At 39.7% G+C, this 19338-nt stretch overlaps 2 protein-coding genes across 4 annotated transcripts; both read right to left on the bottom strand.

Annotated features, from left to right (window-relative positions):
- Positions 1–1587: 1587 nt before the first annotated feature.
- LOC103711995 (DGCR14-like protein) lies at positions 1588–3503 on the bottom strand. The gene has a single exon (XM_008798391.5). It carries the CDS (start codon positions 3318–3320, stop codon positions 1740–1742), a length of 1581 nt encoding a protein of 526 aa, XP_008796613.1. The 5' UTR covers positions 3321–3503; the 3' UTR covers positions 1588–1739.
- A 1963-nt stretch (positions 3504–5466) lies between these two features.
- On the bottom strand, positions 5467–17244 carry LOC103712078 (protein SGT1 homolog). 3 transcript variants are annotated; one of them, XM_008798509.5, is made up of 10 exons: positions 16880–17244; positions 14546–14615; positions 12401–12525; positions 11954–12110; positions 9798–9894; positions 9604–9669; positions 7803–7941; positions 6348–6427; positions 6036–6140; positions 5467–5765 (listed from the first exon to the last, which is right to left on the bottom strand). In XM_008798509.5, the coding sequence occupies exons 1-10, from the start codon at positions 17037–17039 to the stop codon at positions 5658–5660; spliced, it is 1107 nt and encodes a 368-aa protein (XP_008796731.2). In that variant the 5' UTR covers positions 17040–17244; the 3' UTR covers positions 5467–5657. The 3 variants fall into 3 exon arrangements, with proteins under 3 accessions (XP_008796731.2, XP_008796893.2, XP_038986201.1); XM_008798671.5 differs by having other exon boundaries at positions 6348–6418; positions 16880–17243; XM_039130273.3 differs by lacking the exons at positions 14546–14615; positions 16880–17244 and adding an exon at positions 12797–12938.
- Between the last annotated feature and the right edge of the window lie 2094 nt (positions 17245–19338).

Here is a 19338-nt window from a genome sequence, read left to right as displayed (position 1 = left end):
AGTTCAAGCTGAACCACTGTCACTTTAGGTGATCAGTATAAGTTGGTATCCAGGAAAACCATTTAGGACCCCTTTGTCTTTTATTCTTTCTCACCATTCGATGGTTCCATGGGCAGAAAATGCATGGAGAAGGAAAGAGGAAGTTGGGAGCTTGTAATTTCAAGCTCTTCCATCTTAAATCCTCGGCTTCAAAAACCTCAAATTTATCTTAGGCCCTATCTTGAAGAGCTTTTGGACAGCCAGAAAGTGTTTTCTGGAGGGTGGAAAGCACTTTCAGATGATATGAGGGTGTTTGGTAAAATACTGAGAAGTGTTTTTTGATTCCCCAAAATGTTGAAAAAGTTCTACTCAGGGGAAGCTCCATTTTGGAGCTTTTCCCCAAAAACTCTATTTGGCTGATGTCCGAGAAGCTGTTATTGTTTTAATAAAAATTTCTTAGTAACCAAAATGTCCATGAACCAATCAAATTAACCATATCATATTATAATATAATATAACACATTACTATGTTATATTGTACCATATCGTTTCATATTATATTATTATACTATAGAATACGATATTATATAATAATAATATTGTATTATATTACATTACATTACAATATATTACAATAATATATTACATTATAATAATATTATACTATGTAATAATATTTTAATATATAATAATACATTACTATATCATATCATGCCATATTATATTATTATATCATAATTTACATCACATTATAATAATATCATACTATATTATAACATTTTAATATGTTATATTACATTATATTATACTACACAATACTATGCAATGTCTTTGTCATACCAAAAGTACTTTCTCAATTTGGTTACGGAACAAATGTTAATGTTCCACAAGACTTTAAAAATGTAATTATCAAACAACAAACAAATTTTTGTAAAAACTCTACAAACAAAAACTCTACTACCACCGGCAAACTCAAAAAGGGACTTAGACTTATGTTAGCAGCTAACAAGGTGAGGAATGAAGTACTATTCTCTCCTAGTTTATTTTTTCATGAGTAATGTATATGCAATAAAGAAGAAAAAGAGAAAAGCATAATATCTAGGAAAGAGAATGCTGATCCAAGTATGCTAATGAGAAAAGCCAAAGGAAAGGAATTTTTTTTGTCACATTCAATTTTCATTCTTTCTCATTTGAAAAATAATTTTAAGAAAATACTTGCATGAGGAGAAGATCTAGCCTAAGATTAAAAACACTGGCCAATAAGGAGTTCAGAAAGCCAACTCAGAATGGGCATAGGCTTGTCCATGGCTTTGGTTAAAACGGAAATTCTCAAAGGTTTATCCAAATTGCCATGCGCTCAATTCAACAAGAGATCTGACTTGAATGAGATGAAATAACCTACGTTGGAAGAAGATGCTACAGCTTTCCGAATCTAATATTCCTGGACTCTACATGGTCCCAATTGTATCCTTCTCCATGAACATTAACATTTCTTTGTGCCTCTTGATCTACAATCTTCAACCATAAAACATGGTCTACTTGTCACCATCACCTTACACATATTATGTTGTACCCAATATATAATACATTATGAAGAAGGCATCGCCCTTTAAAGCTAAGAGTATACCTGAATTATGAATCAGCAACTTTAAACATCATGGACCAGTAAAACTTCTTAAATATACACTTGCACACATGCCACAAAAACATGACTTCATTATTTAGGTCTAAAGCTAAAAAACAGGATAAGCAAGTTTTCATCACCAGGGAGGAGTGGAACCCTGTCTTACTGAAGGAGATCTTGATGCCAAACTAGCATCTCTTGAGAACCTCGACCTTTCCTTTGGGGTGCTCGCAAGTGGGCTCGAACCACGATAGCTTGCACGAAGTGACTCATCCACAGTGTGTGAAGACTTCGCAATTGCATTCCTCACAAACTTCTGAGCAGCAGATGACAGTGTCCTCACACTTGGGCTGGCGCTGCCCCCTCTAGCTGGTGATGGCAAGGGAGGCTTCCCAAACATCTTAGATCTCTCCCTCAGCTTTCGTGCGGCTTCCCTTGACAGCGAATGGGCTTTCACATCCCGAGAAGGTGGCAGTGGAATCCTATAGTGGGGTCCCTCACTGCTCCCACCAATGCCACCCGGTGTCTCCTCAGGATCCAATCTCAGTGGTGTCCCTTCTATTTCTCCCCATGTCATGAATGGTGATTCGTCCACACCCGGGGCAGGAGATGGTGTCCTCACAAAACTATACCCGTTCTCCGATTTCTTGGTGGATTCCACATAGAACGGATTCGGGGTCTTCCTCAAATCCTCCAAGTCATATTTTTTCGACCTCTCTGCCTCTCTATCTGGAAAAGGCCAAGCAGCACCTGCTGGAGTGGTGCCAGGGACTGGGGTGTAAAGGATTGCGACGGCCTCTTCCTCCTTCGTAGGCTTCGAATCCGCCACCAATTTGCCATGGAACCGAGTGTTGGAATGGCTGATTTCCTTCGTCAAGCCGTTAAGCCTCGCAGCCCTCTCCTCCTCCGTCAGCGCTACCTCCCCTCGATCGGCCGGATAGTACATCAAGAGATTCTTGGCCGCGTACTTCCATCCTTCCAGCGTGCTTGCCGGCTGACCGGACGTGCCGTACCCATCGGTGATCCGATCCCTCTTCTCATCCTCTAGGGTTTTCACTGTCTCCTTCTCGCCCTCCAACAGATAGGCGTACCTCTCCCTCTTCTTCCTTTTGACCTTCTCCATGATCTTCGAGAAGCTATCGTTGTCCTCGCTTGTGTACCTACGGAAGAACTCATCGAGCGTGAGGGAGACATCGACGTCGGCGGCAGGGTCATCAGACGCGGCCTGATCAGCGGTCGCGGGAGGGACTGCTGGAGTCTGGTCGGAGCCGAAGGGGGTGGCCGAGGCGGCGGGGAAGAAAGTGGAGCCGGGGGTCCGGGTCCGGGAGTGGTTGCCGGTGGCGGTTGCGTCCGGGGCGGCGGAGGGGGTCTTGCCGCCGGCGGCGGCGGCCCGCCGCTCGAGGATCTTGAGCTGGACGTCGCGGATGAGAACGGGATCGCCGCTGCGGACGGCCTCGAGCCAGTCGAGGCGGTCGCGGAGCTTAGGGATGTCGGGGAAGAAGTCGCGCTCGATGATCTTCTCGATCGCGGCCACGTAGGCGTCCTCGTCGAGGACGGTGTCGCGGCGCTTCCGGTTGTTTCCCGGAGGCTGGTAGGCAGCGGCGGCAGAGGCGGCGGAGGAGGATGAGGCCGGGGCAGAGGGATCTAGGGTTAGGGTTTTCTCGGAGGCGGGGGGCGAAGAGATTTGGCGAGGGGAGTGGCCGGGGGAGAGAAGCATTTTCGACGGATAGGAGATCGAGAGGATCAAAGATTATCAGCTTTTGATTTAATTCAAGACGGAAGAGGTCGGTGGTGTTTCGGATCTGGGGTTGGAGAGATATATAGAGAGAAGGGGATTTCGACGCGGAGACGGAGAGGGATTCAGAGTTCGAGCGCTCCGCGGATACGTGTAAGTTATCGTGTTCGTAACCGCGGAGTGGTCTGCAGAAGTGAAAAATCGGGTTGTACCGAGCAAAAAGCCGGATTGTCCGGTCTAAGAAACCACGTTGGAACGGAGGAGGACAGGATTTAGGAGACTGGTTGAAAGAGGTAATTTGATGGTCTCATCCAAATATTTGATATTTATTTTTGGTAGAAAAAGATTTGATGGTTCAACACAATGCGAGCCTGAGATCATGTATCGAGGCGCATTAGGATGCAAAGTGCACCAATGCCTCTATGCTAGTATGTATGTGATCAAACATCTCATGATACAAGTTAATGGAGGTGGATTAGGCTTTATGCTCATCAAAGCAATTTTAATAATTTGAGACACCACCAGCTGTATCCTGATGCATAAGATGATGGCAACTAATCAATTTAGATTTTTTTATGAAGCTTAAATAGGTGAAAAGTTTGAAGCTTTTCCAATTCTAATAAAATTTTAAAAAGAAAAATCTAAGCCCACCAATATGGATGGATGAAATGCACCAGAATTGAAGTGTTATGATGTTATCTATCACATCCCCCCACCCCCCGTTTTTTTTTGGAGTTAACAATGCAGCATAGATTCATCACCTGCTTTAGAAATAGCAAGTCTATAAACCAACACGGAAAGAGAAATGGCAAACCTACTAGAGAGAGGCCATAGGAAAACAGAAAGTCGAAAGCTATAAAACATGTGGATCACACTATACTAATTGATGATAAAACAATTTCATCTACTAACAAGGAATTTTCCGCATTGGCTCCATGCTTGAATCTAGCGACACAATTTCCACATCGACTCCGTGATTCTATGCTCTTTTTTCCTTTTTCTTTTAAATGTATGCATCGGTTTCCTACAATTACTCATGATTTTATTTTAGTAAAACATCTTTTATTAGATATGGTCATGTACAGCATAAACCAAGAGATGCACAAGTTCGAATGAGCGATTTAATATATGTTTAAAGAAAGAAATGTAGAGATCGGCCAAAAATCATATGGAATGTAGTAAAAAAAAGAAAATTGATATCCCTACAACTTTTAAAAAGTACAGCCCAAAAAAACAGATGAAACAACTTTTAAAAAGTATGGCCTAAAAAAAACAAACGAAGGAAAAGGATTCATATAATCGACCTCAACTAATTTGGGATCAAGACCTGGTTGAGTCTAGAACATCTTAGACTCTGAGATGCATATTGAATCTTAAGTCCACATGCTTCAAAATACAGACCATGTCTCAATGATATTAGTGTTTCTTCCGTCTCAGTGATATTAGCGCTCAAAGAAGCACGATGTACAGTTGTGCTTGTGATTTGTGAAACATGTAAGAACTACTGACCATTGCAACAATTATGAGAAAACCTAGATTGGTTAGTTCTACCCAATGGACTGCAAAAATTTTCCTAAGAAAGTTACATGTTTTTGATCATTTGATCAATAAGCTTAATAAGCCGAGGCAACAAACATAAACAGGCATGATAGATAACACCATTTTTCTTTTAAAAAAAAAAAAAATTGTTGCTTCCACTGGTTCTCCACCGACAAACATAATCCCATACCTCTACCTGAGGACCATATCCATATCTACCGTGAATTAGCTTACACCATCCAGTGCTGAAAACACCGAAAGGATACCAGGGTAACATTTTCCTTGAATTCCAAGAGCCACAAAATGCCTACTTTGGCCATCTATGATTACAAAGCAAGCTCAACCTTCGACCTCACAGCACATCTCCTGACTTGACTGTTAATCATAGACAAAAATGTTTCAATAGAAGGGCAGATGGGGCTGCAAAAATGGCGGGACCACGCATGGTCTCCTGCTCTCCTTACGCAGATGTAGAAAAAGCTGACCAAATTACACCAGGTGCAACCAAGGATACAAATGGAAGAGATATCTTCACAAGCCAGAGATGAACAGGAAAATAAAACTTAAGCAAATATAACCAAAAAACACATTTAGAAAAAGAATGTTTTCATATAAACCTGGAGAGCTGTATCAAACATTTAAAGACATGCCATATTGGCCACTTTGTTATGAAAAAACTGGTCCAGATTGACATTGTATAGCTATAATTCTACCATTTGAACTGAGACGCACAGCCCTGTAACCAATAAAAACTGCACCACAATAGAATCAGCAACAAGATCAGTACTCCCATTTCTTCAGCTCCATCCCTGCAGGCGGACTTCCCCCTACCCTCTTTGAACCCACTTCTTTCCAGTTTGTAGACAGTACCGTGCCATTTGATTCAATCTGTAAAAATGAGATCCAAATTAGACTTAATCAATGGAAACAAGTTGATGATGACACCTCACAGACAAGGCTTTCCATGAAGAGATCCTACAACTACAAGCAGCTGCCATCAAGCAATTCTAACAAAGACACAGAGTGATATAATCATCATAATATAATATAGGAGGCTAACGTCCTAGGACATGAATGTCTATAAAGGGCGATAAATATCAGAACAATCAATTATCCTTGTATAAAAAATATACTAGGTAAGTAAGAAAAATGTCTTACAAAGGATTTGCTCATTGCTCGTCTTGTGTCCTCATCAGCATCTCGATATATATCCTGGAACAATTTGTTCAATGCTGCATCACCATCAAGTTTCTCCTCTTTCTCCTGACAGAATGCAACAGAAGATAAAGAAAGCAAATAATATGTTGATCTTGGAGGTATTCATTAAATTGAGAAAACTTGGGAAAAAGAAAAAAAAAAGTACAGATAACGCAATAGGATCAATAAAGGCATCAATGAATATGTGCACAAGAATAATACTCCCACAATAAGTTCTTTGCATATTCTTCACTTTTAAGTCATTTGACCTACCTCCTTTTTAACTTGGGCTTCCAGCTTATCCCAGTCAATTTTAGCTTTTGATGGTCTCTGGCATCCCGGCGCTGCAAATTCTAAATGAATGAAATAATCAGTATCTAATATATCCAAATTACTAATAAGAGTGTTTTCAGTGCCTGGAATATCCTGATCACTGAGATTCAATTAAAAAACCCTTCCGAAAATCTTCCTCCCATTACTATTCTAGTCCCATTAGGGAACCAAACATTTCATTAGCACAACCTCTAAGTAATATTCCTAAGCCAGTTATAGTGCTTCAAAGCTGATTGCTCGCAGACCGCTCGACGAGTGGAAAGAAAAGAGGTCGGCCACTAAGGTTGTTGTTGACACCACAACTCAGTTCAGGAACACGTCCCAAACATTTAAATCAACTTAACCAAAAACTTATACAAACATAAGTGACAAATACCAGAGAAAAGAGCCAGACTGGTCTCAGGCAATCATCGGGAAGGTACGTAGTAACCTAGACAAGTCAGGAAAAGGATTTGAGTATCTTTTTTGTTAACAAAAGAGAAAGCACTAAAGTATAAAGGAATGCCAAAAAATAGCATGACTCATACAAAATATTCATTTATTCCTAAAGACAGGCTTTCCTATTTAAATAAAGGGACGGGAAATTCAAGGCACAGTTTAATTGCTCAATGAAGAAGCTATAAAGCAAATCTTGTGGGGCCAAGATAAAGGAAGAATATTTTGTTAAGATTTGGTTTTGGCTACCAGTTAAAGACGATATCCACTTATGACCGACAAACAATCACCAACCAGACAATGGACAATCCATCTACTGGCACTAGAAAAAAAAAATATAGGACTTATAAATGGACAAGTTCAAGCCCATTAACAGCCTACAAATGCGCCAAAACCAAACAAACAACAGTGCATGCATAAAAATCACACAATTTTACAGTAAGAGTATGAAATTTTATTCTTCTGTAAAAAAACCCATGGAAGGGCCATTTTGTTTACAAGATTATCAATATTGTTTTAGGAATAGGACTGCTTCAAAAAGTGTAAAATGTGTCGCACGGCTACTGAGACAACTGCATGCTTCCAAGTAGCAACAACAAAACCACCTTTAAATTTCACTATATTTTATTGAAACATTTCTTTTACTTCAGTTAGACGAAACATGCAAAGTTTAACTAGAAAAATCAGATTAAAGTTGTCAACTAGAACGGTCTCAAGCCAAGGTAGTGCAGATGTCGACAAGAAGCAAATAAGTAAATGGCAGATATATTGAATTGCATTGCGACAGGCAAGCACATGCTCCAACACAAAATCAAAGATGTGCATTGCATAACTGATGGGCAGATAAGACAGCCTAGTTATCAAGTGATCTTCAGGGCAATTGTTATATTTATGAATAACCAAGAGACCTAGTAGTTGTTTTTCCCTCCCCCCCAACCCCCTAAAAAAAAAAAGAACTACCTGATGATGTGTTTATCTTCTGGGGGACTGTTCTCTTGTCACTAAATTCCAAAGATGTCCACGTAATAGGTTCGGCTTTTGATAGACGGATTTCAATTTTGGAAGACATGACTTCATATCTGCAATTTTTGGGTATAATCTGCTTGTTGCCAACCAACATCAGGAAAACAAGAAAAGAGCCGAATTAGAAATGCAATAAAAAACTGAAATAAATGAACTAGATACATAAAAAGAAGCTTAGAAATGCATCAGCAACACAATGTTTTGCTAATAAATCAGTCTAGAAAACCATCCTGACTAACCTCTGAAAAAAAGCAAGGAATATGCCTAAACATGAAAAATTGCATAAAAGAAAATCTTAACCATGCTGAAATCTAAGCGCAGCTAATCAGCTAATCTCCTATGAAAAGATAGAGGACAATGTACCACAAGGTTCATCTGTTAATGGTCATGGAAACTTAGAGAGTTGGGATAACAAAGATTGATTGTGCCAAATTAAAATTTAAAAGAACAAAGCATATGAATAAGCAGACTAACATCAGTTAACAAAGATTCACACATGTAGGTGAAGGCATGTCTTGGAAGCTTATGTTCCACTACAAATGTCCCAGTCAAGAGAAAGGAAATTGCAGTTAGCTTTCCATATTAATCAAGAAGATTTAGGAAGTTTAGCAGCTTGCCCCACTTTTCTCAAAGAGAGGATAATAGACAAAGATGTCAACCTCTTGTGCACAAAATAAGCTTCAGAAAACATCCTTCTTATAATATGATCTTCTACAAACTGCCTCCTAATGTACAGTATAACTAGCATTGAGAAAATAAGACATAAATTGAGAAGAATGATTGCTTGAATCATGTTGATTTGGCACCAGTGCCACTTAGAAGTTGGTAGTAATGTGGATGCTGCAAATATGCACCCTACAGTTCAATATTTGCATATTTGATCAGGTGGCCATGTTAAAACATCTGCACCTGACACATATATGGGTATTATTTTGACAGCAACACTTGGATATGGATTCGTAAGAAGGAAAACATAGATACACCAGGCACTAATACCCGTATCCATATAACAAATTAAGACAGCCAATGCTAGAAATACTAAGCAGCACTTCCCTCAGAAGTCAGTACAGACATCTAATTCGTCCACATGCAGTCAGTTTCAGAAAAGCTGTTTATACGGAAAGTGCAGCACTGAAAGCTTTTGCCTAGAGCGCTTTTGCATCTAAAGCACATTAGCTATTGGGTTTTACACCCTTCAAATCTCTTTTCTTAATCTATGAGTAAAACTGCAAGTCCTGGATACAGAGGTTGTTAAACAGACAAATGAATAACCAAAAGACTGAATCCAGATGCACGTTTGGGCTCCAAAGCCTTCTGCATTTTCCCTACAGAACCCTACATCCAAACTTCATTTTTTAAAGAAAAGGATGATGTGTTTGTCTCACAAGCACAACCTCCTTTTAGTCTCACGCTGTGTGTTGGTTTCTTCTATATGCATACAATGTGTTTATCTTCACGTGCAGTACATAATCTATGTTCTAGTAGAATCATAACTTGCAAAAATTTACTCTGTACAAAGGATGTTTCACACCAAAACAGATGCTTTGGTTGACTCAAAATACAACAGATTCAACATACCAAATGACACCGGACAGAACAGTGCCAATCTATGAGGGAGCATGAAAGGAGAAGAAAAGGATCAGCATACATCAAAGGTGAATAAAAGAATCGCTCAATCCCTTCCTATAGCATGATGATGGTCATTGTCTACACATAAAATCTCAGAATAAGTGCATACCTTTTCAAATAAACGTGGCTGAAAATGATATTTTTCCTCCCCAGGGATATCTATTATAACACTCAACTGAAAAGATGAAGATAACCATCATTCAGTATTGGCACAAAACAGATCATGTTCCCTGTTTATGGATTCTGGTAAAACTAGTAAAGCATCAGAAAGAAAAAGGATAAAAAGCACACGCAAGAGCATACCGTCTGTTCACCAAAGTCAACAGATACATTTTTAGCTGGGATACCCTTTGCAAAAATGGTCAATACCACTTCTGTAGAAGAATTGTAGTAGTCATGCCTGTATTGCAAAGACAACAAAACCACAAACATTAATTGCAAAAATGACCATCATGCAATACTGGAAAGAAGCAGAAATAGTACATTAAACCAACCAACATTTATTTACTAATAGTTAATGCTTCACTACAGTACAATATGTGATCAAAAATAGCAAATCAGCAAACAGAAATGAAACATGGTAACTTGAGCAATCTACTAAACTTAGGATATAAATATATATGAATACGTTTTTGTTAATCAAATGCACATACTTTATTTTAATGAATTTTACTTGAAAATGCAAAACAGATACACATTCCATATATTTTGCAAATAATAAGTTTCAACATAATGGGCAACACCCACCAACACAATGGGCAAGTATAAAATCAAATAGAATGAAAACAAAAATGAAAAACAAAATGTGCAACGCAGAAGTCAGTCAGTGATTTGGCCTGCACATGTCTGATATGACTGTGACACAGTGGGGCAAATTTCACCACTAGAAAGCATCTCACAAAGCCTAAAATTGGCCTCAAAATTTTCCTGAAAAATAAGTGCCTTTTCCCATTGTGGAATATTCACTTAGGTGGAATAGGTACTTAATTTTAACCTGAAATTCTCTGCTTCACTTTTGATTTAAATGGGCTACCACAACTTAAAACCAGGCTAATTTGCTCTAATCCCTAGATAGTAACAAAAGCATGACAACTAACATTTCCAAAGAAGCAACTGCACCAACAACTTTTCTTCCCCTGCCTCACTGCCTATCATCCAAAAGAGAGTCTTCTACTTGAATAAAATAATTAAGCAAATATATTTTAACTCTTTTGACAATTAATTAGGTTAAACCATCTGAACTGCCAGAAGTTTCCCCTTAAATTTAGTTTTAAACCTTCTGCAAATAAGAAATCAGACAAAATAACACCATCACAAAGCCTACAAAAATTAAGCTATAAGGTCACTTTCCACAGCTACAACTTTTAAAATCTTACCCTAAAATAAAAAAGTGATAGAAGCATTAAACTCTCCTTGTACTGACAACTCAAGCTGCATGATGGATGATGTGGTCGCCAAGGTTTGAAAAGTGAATGATAGTATAGTACATACCGGCCTGCACCATGTGCCATACCGCTCCATACAGCATGCCATACGGACCCATATTAGCAAATCATGAGTAGATATGGGGGCATACTGCAGTAGATAGTGTACCAGTAGATGACCAGTATACCCCCGTATTGTAAAACTTCAAACCTTGGATGCGGAAAATAAATACTCTTTAAAGCATATTTAATCAATAATATCATGTCACAAATGGGGAAAATTTCAATATATCAGCTTACAATGTGCATCAGAAACACCAAAACCTTACATGAAGAGTTGACCAAAAAAAAAGCAAAAGGCTTCAAGTAGGTGGCAAAATTTGACCCGACCTTCTTGAAATATTTGGGCCCGGTTTAGGTTAAAGGTCTTTTTAGTTAGGGTAGGGTATGTCTCAAATTTTCTGACTTGAAGTTCAAATGATTCGAGTATGGTCAAAGCTCTGACCTAACTCAGGTCGTGAGGATAGGGTTACATTTGGTCAAAACAATTTAAATGGGCTGAGTTGTGATTTTTGGATAAGAATTGTTTAAATGGTTGAATGGTTGGTATTCTTTCAGCAATAGTCCTTTAAATCATTTTAAAAATTAATCAATAAGAATTATAAAAAACTGGATTTGATAAGCTAGACTACATTAATTTGAGGCTGAGTATTGCAAAATAATTAGATTAGGATCAAATGGGTGAACCAAGCTGACTTGTAGGTGAGCATCGGTCGAGAGGTCTTGAATCGATCTTAGGTTAGGTCAAGTAAGGGTTAAGGTTTTGTATGCTATTATCTTTACTTGACCCAACCCAAACCCGACCAATTGCCACCCCTAGCAAAGACATTATCATGTACTCTTATTTCAAATAGATCTGCTATGAGAGCAGTTTTATTAAACATTACAACATGCATGGGGGCCATAAAAGATTCACAAGTATCACAAATGAGACAAAGTTAGAAGGTCAATCATGATTAGAAGGTGATGAATCACCTGTATTTTGGTTTGTTTGGCATTGCTGTAGACTGACAAGTTGCATCTTTCAAGGGCTGAGAATCCTTTGCAATTTCAGTACTTATATTTGATGAAGAAGACATGGTACTTGGTGGAACATTCAGCATCACTTTTTTGGGCAAGTCAATGGTTTCCTCTGCACACAAGGAAAGCATGAACATGAAAGAAATCTCACAAAGAACTATTCCAGATTTACAAAGATGAAAGAATAAAAAATATGCTTACATGTCTATTACCATGTGTACACAACAGTTACTTAGGTTTAGTGGAGTTTATTGATGAGAGTCATGCATAATGATGTAAAAATATGCCTTAAATACAATCAATGATCTAGTCATCATATAATTTCATCCATGCATGACATTTGAACAGAACTGTTGTTGCATCTAGTGTGAAGAAAGCATGACGTTCAAATGGATTTTATACCTGCAATGCGCTCATTGCATTCTTTGATCAATCGTGTGAATCTCGAATCTCCAGGTGCCAAACAGGCACCTGTTTCAAGACTTGCCTTAGCAGTCTGATATTCTTCAAGCTTGACACAAGCAGTCCTATCAGCAGCATTTTACACTATCGATTATTTGACAGAAAATTTATAAAGGCAATTGAAAGTTTAAAAAATAAATGGGCAGTCCAGAATCCATAATATACTAACAATCTGAAATGTCAAAATTGTTGTACTAAATAACATCTATGTAAGCCATGCATAGTAAATTGATCGTGTAAATCAAATGGCATATACCAGCCCCTGTGAAATGACTGAACTATGAGCTAAGCAAATGACACTATATAAGTAGACGGGAGAGAGATGGTATGTCGTACCAGTTCGTACTATTGTATACTAGGCATACCATACCAATACTGAATCGATATGTGGTACGGGAGGTATAACTAGTATCAATACACCAAACCGGCCCCCCTACCTGCCGTATCGCCACCGTACACCAAGATTGCCAACCTTGAGAGAGACTAAGTTAACTGGTCACAAAAGCACAAGCTCAAAGGTAGTATAGTTATAGAACTGTTGTTCAATACTATCTCCAAATGAGTGGATTGCACGGTCTTTCTTCACATAAATACAGGTATGGCGGAAAATGCCCATAACGATAATGCCAAAACAGATAATTAGTGTTGCAAAGTAGACTCCTAAACTAATCATAGTAATAATCAGAAACTGAATCCAATAAATAGATGCATAAAGAAAAGTACGGACATCAAAACAGCGGGACCTCATAGGTCGCCCAATAGCATTCCATTAAATGGTAGTTCATAAATGTAACTGACATCCTCTCTTCAACAAGTCTATCCCGTTCTGTCTTCCATCGGACAGCATAACACCAAGGAACCAACTTCTTCCTCTTTTAGTTATAATAAATGGCTCTGGAGAAACATGTAGACTGCTAAAAATTAATAATAAAATGAAAAGGTGCTAACCCGAGCATTCGTTTCATGAAACAAAGGACACAGACAAGCACATTCAATAAATTCAATGCTTGCTCCATGTGTTCAATGACGTGTTTTCGAAAGTTGCTCAAGAAATTTTCTTGTTCTCTTTTAGAAGAATAGGGTAAAGTTTATTTTTTTCTTAAAAAAAATCTGTTTACAAGTTGTAACCACTAGTTTCTTAGGCTGCTTTTGGAAGTGGAATAGAAAAAAATCTGTTTACAAGTTGTAACCACTAGTTTCTTAGGCTGCTTTTGGAAGTGGAATAAGGAGGAATAAGAGTTACTTACCCCATTTATTCCACCTCTTTTCAGCCAAACAGTCATTTGAGCATATGGAATAAATCACCTTTTCAGAAAAGCAAAATTGGTATTTCAGAAAAATTGGTACCTCATAAATGCTCTATCTTTTCTCCTAACATATTTACCCCACTTAACTCAAGATTAACTTACTCCTACAAAATAATGGAATAATTTTTCCCCTCAAAATTACTCCATTTACCTAGCTTCTCTAGATTTTTTTATTTTTCTTCCTACGGCAGCCATAAGGCACAGTTTTAAACCAAAATGCAAATTCTTATTTCTGTATATGATCTGATGCATATTGACAAGACACAGAGCTCAGAAAAATAAAAAGAAGAATAACTTTTACTAAGTTCTCCAACAGTATCTAAAATAACCAGAACCTGCATATGATAGCACTCGTGTAGTGTGCTCTTGTTCTGTTCTAAAGTACTTGGATAATGTTAAAATATTTAAGTTAACAAAGCTAACATACATACATGCATACATACATATGTATATGGCCCTAAAATAGGATTTAAAAGTGATGATATTAATTCCATCAAGCACCAAACGTTTTCTGGTTTGTATTTCATTTATACAACAAAATCTGGGATGACAGTTGCCCTGGTCTACAGACTTCTAGGCCCAAGCCCTATTTTGAAACACTCGGTCCGATGAATAAGAACCAAAGGGTCATGCCCATACTAAAGGCTCAATTACAATACTATTAGATCTTAATAGTTAAAATGCACCTTCGAATATACAAGGTATGCAAAACAAAGACAACTATATAAAATTATAAATCGAGCATAACAACATAATGTTCCAGGAAAATTGAACCAACCCCTTTCGCAAGTAAGCTTTCACTATCAACGGATCTAACTCAATTGCTTTATTTGCATCTGCAACAGCTTCTGCAAAATAAATAAACAAATAACATAAAAATCACAACAGGTGCCTATGATGGAAAGATATCAAGGAGGGCAACGATTTATGCATTAGATGATATTGAAAAATATATTTAAAAAAAAGATGCCAAAGGACAACAGACTCAGACTAGAACCTGCACCAAATGCATCATTGGAATAAAGGAAAGTTGGGGTCCCACACTTGTGATTATATAGTATTTTAATGTAATCATTATGTTTTAAAAAATTTATGGGGTAAAAAAAGGAAAAAAGAGGATGCTCGATAAGGCTGTTACCTCATGTTTAGACATAAATAGAAGGAAATCAGTGAGAAATAGCAAAGGTTCATAAAGGCCAGCTTGGGTGAGACCGGTGTCCGCCGAGCCAACCGAATCGGCGTACCGGTAGGCCCCGGTACCAGTTCGGTACCGATTGGAACCAGTGCCGAACTGAAACCACAAAAACAAGAGCCGACGCGCACACATGTCCGCGTTTTAGCCACAGTGTGGCATTACATGCCCACGCGGCCCCGCGTGGGCTCGCACTCGTGCACGGTGCCACGTGGGCTCGCTGCCCCGCGCGCGAGCACGAGCGATTCCCCGCTCGCGCAGGCAAGCTGCCCCGCATGTGGAAAGATTTTTTTTTCTTTTTTTTCCCTTCCCTTCTTCTTCCTCCTTTCCGAGCTCTCTCCTCTCCTTTTTTCCCCTCTCTCCTCCTCTCTTCTCCTCTCTTTCTCCCTTCTCCCGCAAGCAAGGAAGGAACCATTAGGAGGGCCGCGCGCGTCGGGGTGCTCGGGAGAGGGTTGGCCCAAGGTACGTCGAACCGTCTTCTTTTTCTCTTCTTCTTCTCTTTCTCTTCTTCTTCCTCTTCTTTCTTCTTCTTCTTTCCTCCTCTTTCTTCCTCTTCTCCTCTTTCTCTTCTCTCTTCTTCTCCACTCGGTTCCAACCCCGAACCATTTTATATGGCTGTACCGTATTGGTGGGGGTCGGTACCGATATGGTACGTGCTGAACCGGCCAGTACAGGCCGGTTCAGCAGACTATGAGTGAGACTTTGACCCACAAACAGCAAGGACCAACAAGACTATTGAAGCATTTAATCAAAAGTTGCATGATTCAGTTCCATTATGTTCATGAGAAACTACAGCTGGCCCCCTAAAGCTCTAACCCATGTGAGTAGATCTCAACAACCCACTGACTCACAGTAGGCGACAAAATTTTCAGATTTTTCTTTATTTCCCTAAGAAGAAGGGCAGCTTCCAATTCCATAAGTATACTTACTCTTGTTGAATGAAATTCAGTCTGAGAATACAGAATATATAAGACCACGGTATGCCGTACCGGTCCGAATCGGGCGGTACGGGGCATAACGTACAATATCGGTTCAATACCGGTATCCGGTATGGGTGGCATACCGAAAAAAACTCCGTATCATACCGTACCGACATTGTGTTAGTATGGCACCGGTACGGAGTCCAATACCAAGAGGGTGAATCTTATATAAGACCATGCTGTGAAATTTCAATCACTCAAATGATGTATTTTTTTTGAAAATAATTACTCTGAGGAAGTGGCATAGACAAACATACATATGCCATATTAATAGGCAACTATTCCTCGACACCCAACAGCATAAATCAAGAATGACCAGGTGCCAGCCATAGCAATGGCACTACCACTTTGTGTTAGTATACCTTTTTATTTCTCATCCATATTTCTCCTCGTTATGACTCATTAATGTAATTAAAGCGCTTGATTTGCTGTCGCAGAAATCTTGATAAATCAATATACTAAAAAATAGTAGATTGCAAACTAGAGAAGTGATATCACTCCAGGATTAGCACCAGAAAAATCTTTCGCTAGGAAAACTCTAGTAAAGAATCATTACATGCCGAATTAAAACTCGCCATTAAACAAGGACTGGCCCCAGGAAGCCGCACCATTCCAAATTGTGCGAGGAAGACCCCAATAATAATAACCAGTCTAACAAATCGAATCAGCAATCTAAACGAGCTACGGAAAAGAGCAAATTAGAAAAAGAAGGGGCAGCGAAATTATGAAAAGATTACTCACCAATAAATTAATTAATTAACCTGCTCCCAACTTAAACATAAATACACGGCAACCATCTAATCATAAACCACTGAGTTTTCACCGCCGACAACATCAAAACAGGCAAAAGGATACCCAGGATAGAGAAAACAAAGCTGAAAACCTAAAAAGATTTACCGGTAGAACTAGATAAGAGGATTTTTGATCAGCGAATGCCCACCAGTGAAGTTTTTGAGCTTGATATTGGCCTGGGCGCGGTCGGCGTAGAGATCGGCGTTCTTGGGGTCCATGTCGAGGGCCTGTGTGTAGAGATCGACGGCAAGCTCGAAGTTATCGTCGACGAAGGCTTCCTTCGCCCTCGCCTCGAGATCCGTCGCCATTCGAAGAGGAATAGAAAGCACCCGAACGAGAGAAAGAGGAGAAGAAACGACGAGGGATCAAGTAGGAGGAGAGAGGAGACCAAGAAGGCGAGGAGGAGACGAACACCGGACAAAAGTTGGAGAAGAAAGGAGACGGAAGGATCGCAGGGGTTACAGGGTTCGAGACGCTTCTTTTCCGAAGCGACGGAGATGGAGTCGGGTCCCATTGCCGCTTGGAGCTCGGGGTTTAAAAAGGATCGAACGGGACGCGAAAAAGGAACGAATGGCTTGGATAGGACGGACGAGGGCTCGATGTTTCCTTACGTTGTTGGGCGCGGGTGGGCCGGATTTTGCCGACCGCGATCCGAGCGGAGCTTGACCAGGTCCCAACGAGTGGGATCGATATTTGGGCCGGGCTTTAGGCAGGGCCATATGGGTTGGGTTGCTGCAGTAAATCAGCCCCATGAAGACGATGTCAGCCTGATCAAGATGACGTCTGCTCCGTGACTTTCATTTGGATTACTATGGGCCCAAATATCTAATCATTGCCCTGTCCGGTCTCACTAGCAAGTCTACCTTCATTGTCTGAGCCAACAACTTAGCTTAGAAGTAAGCGGCAAATGATACGCCTTAAAACCAACTATAACCGATGTAGCGGACTAACTAATCAGAGCTCACCATGAAGCCCCAATCAACCAGTCAAAATCCACCATGTGGCCAACCCAAAAACCTTCGAAAATCAAATTATCTCCCAACTAGCGACACCTTGGCCACGATTTCAAGCGGATTCCTTAACCATATAGGCGAGAACGTGGAGCGTAATGCGCGAGCGAAACGCCTGCACATGACCTTCGGGACATGCAATTGGCTACCATTGATGCTGATCCGCGCATCCGAATCTTGCGGTGACGAGCACCAACCGACGCCAATACAAACTATTGTCGGAGGATCCTTGAGGTAAGCGCTCTCGAGTCCTCTTATATCTTTGTGCTATTACTCCGCCGCTCATACAACACCTCCGTTGTTTTCTAATTCTGTCCAACTTAGGCATTGAAAGGTTCCTGTCGAACACTCTTCGACAATAGAACTTTTTTGTTTTTGTTATTTCAGGTCAGATCGGTGTCAGGATAAAGGTCAAAGTATGGTCTTCTCTTTCTAACACTATCTCGGAAGCGACCAACGTTAGAGCCATTACCACCCAAGTACAATAACCACCATCTCGCCATCTGGAAAGTATATTGTGACCTTCAGCCGACCTCTAAAGTCTGAATGGTCTATTATCTGAGGCCTTTAGCAAATCGGCTAGCTCATCATCTTGATTGGCATTCTCGGCGGCAATAAATAGGATTAGTAAAAAATGATCCTATATAGATTAGTAATCACTCACATAACATTACATCCATTATACTATTGAATTGTGTCATATAGGCTCCGAATGGTGTGCTTCTACGTTCACATGCATTGCATTACATCTATTCTACTTTTGAACCGTGTCCGTGAGGCAATGGGTGATATCTAGAAGTGCAAATAGGTCGAGTCGGATCGAATCATGAGTGACCCTAACCCAACCCGATTTCTTGTTCGAGTTCTAATATTGGATCTAGACCCAACCTAACAAAAGATCGAGTCGGGTCGGGTCCATGACTACAATTTTTGACCCAACATGTCATTCGGGTTAGGTCAGATCCATGAATAATCCGGTCCAATCCAAAAAAAATTGGGTCCGATTCAAGTCCAAATTTCTGCTTTTTTCAAACTGCTTCCTCTTCTTTAAGCCAATAGTAGAACCCTAGGATGACTTGACATCCTTATTGTACATCTTCCTCTTCCAAATTACAATGGATGCTTCCATCCGGTTTTTAAGGTCAAGAACCTTGTGCTCCGTTGACAAGTCCATTGATGCCAAAAACTCTTCAAGGTCAAGCACTTCAACAATAATGCTCTTGTAGCCTGCACCTCCAAAGCTTGACCTCCCATTCTTACATAAGGAGAGAAAAAAAACCCGACTCAGAAAATATATATCATTACCAGATAATTAAAGTGTGCATGCTTCTTTTTATCCAACAATAATGAGGATTAGGAAAACTAAATAATACTATCTCATAGGCAGGTTCCTCCAGAAATTAAATACATAGTGTCAGAAAGAAAAAAAGATCGATTTTTTGCTAGTTAGATGTTTGATCATTTGGTATGTAGACTGATGGTTCCCTAGTAAACTTCACTGAAAATAATAGGGGGCCAAGCATAGCATTGAAAGATGTAATTTGCTATCTAAATATTTTGCAAATCATTGAGCATGACCCCTATCTAAATAATAGGG

This window comes from Phoenix dactylifera, chromosome 12 (genome assembly GCF_051530095.1).
Source record: "Phoenix dactylifera cultivar Ajwa chromosome 12, Ajwa_hap1_PhDact_Kaust_v1.1, whole genome shotgun sequence".
NCBI lineage: Eukaryota > Viridiplantae > Streptophyta > Magnoliopsida > Arecales > Arecaceae > Phoenix > Phoenix dactylifera.
The sequence above is the reverse complement of the archived record's forward strand: the minus strand, read 5'-3'. Positions and strand labels throughout refer to the sequence as shown.

What these genes read in the sequence shown, in the direction of transcription:
- LOC103711995 (XM_008798391.5), bottom strand. Translation starts at nt 3,320, where the DNA reads ATGCTTCTCTCCCCCGGCCACTCCCCTCGCCAAATCTCTTCGCCCCCC.
- LOC103712078 (XM_008798509.5), bottom strand. Translation starts at nt 17,039, where the DNA reads ATGGCGACGGATCTCGAGGCGAGGGCGAAGGAAGCCTTCGTCGACGAT. An exon ending in TTGACTTTGGTGAACAGACG is followed by an intron (nt 9,670 to 9,797) that starts GTATGCTCTTGC and finishes TCATCTTTTCAG; the next exon opens with TTGAGTGTTATAATAGATAT. An exon ending in AGCCACGTTTATTTGAAAAG is followed by an intron (nt 7,942 to 9,603) that starts GTATGCACTTAT and finishes GGCAACAAGCAG; the next exon opens with ATTATACCCAAAAATTGCAG.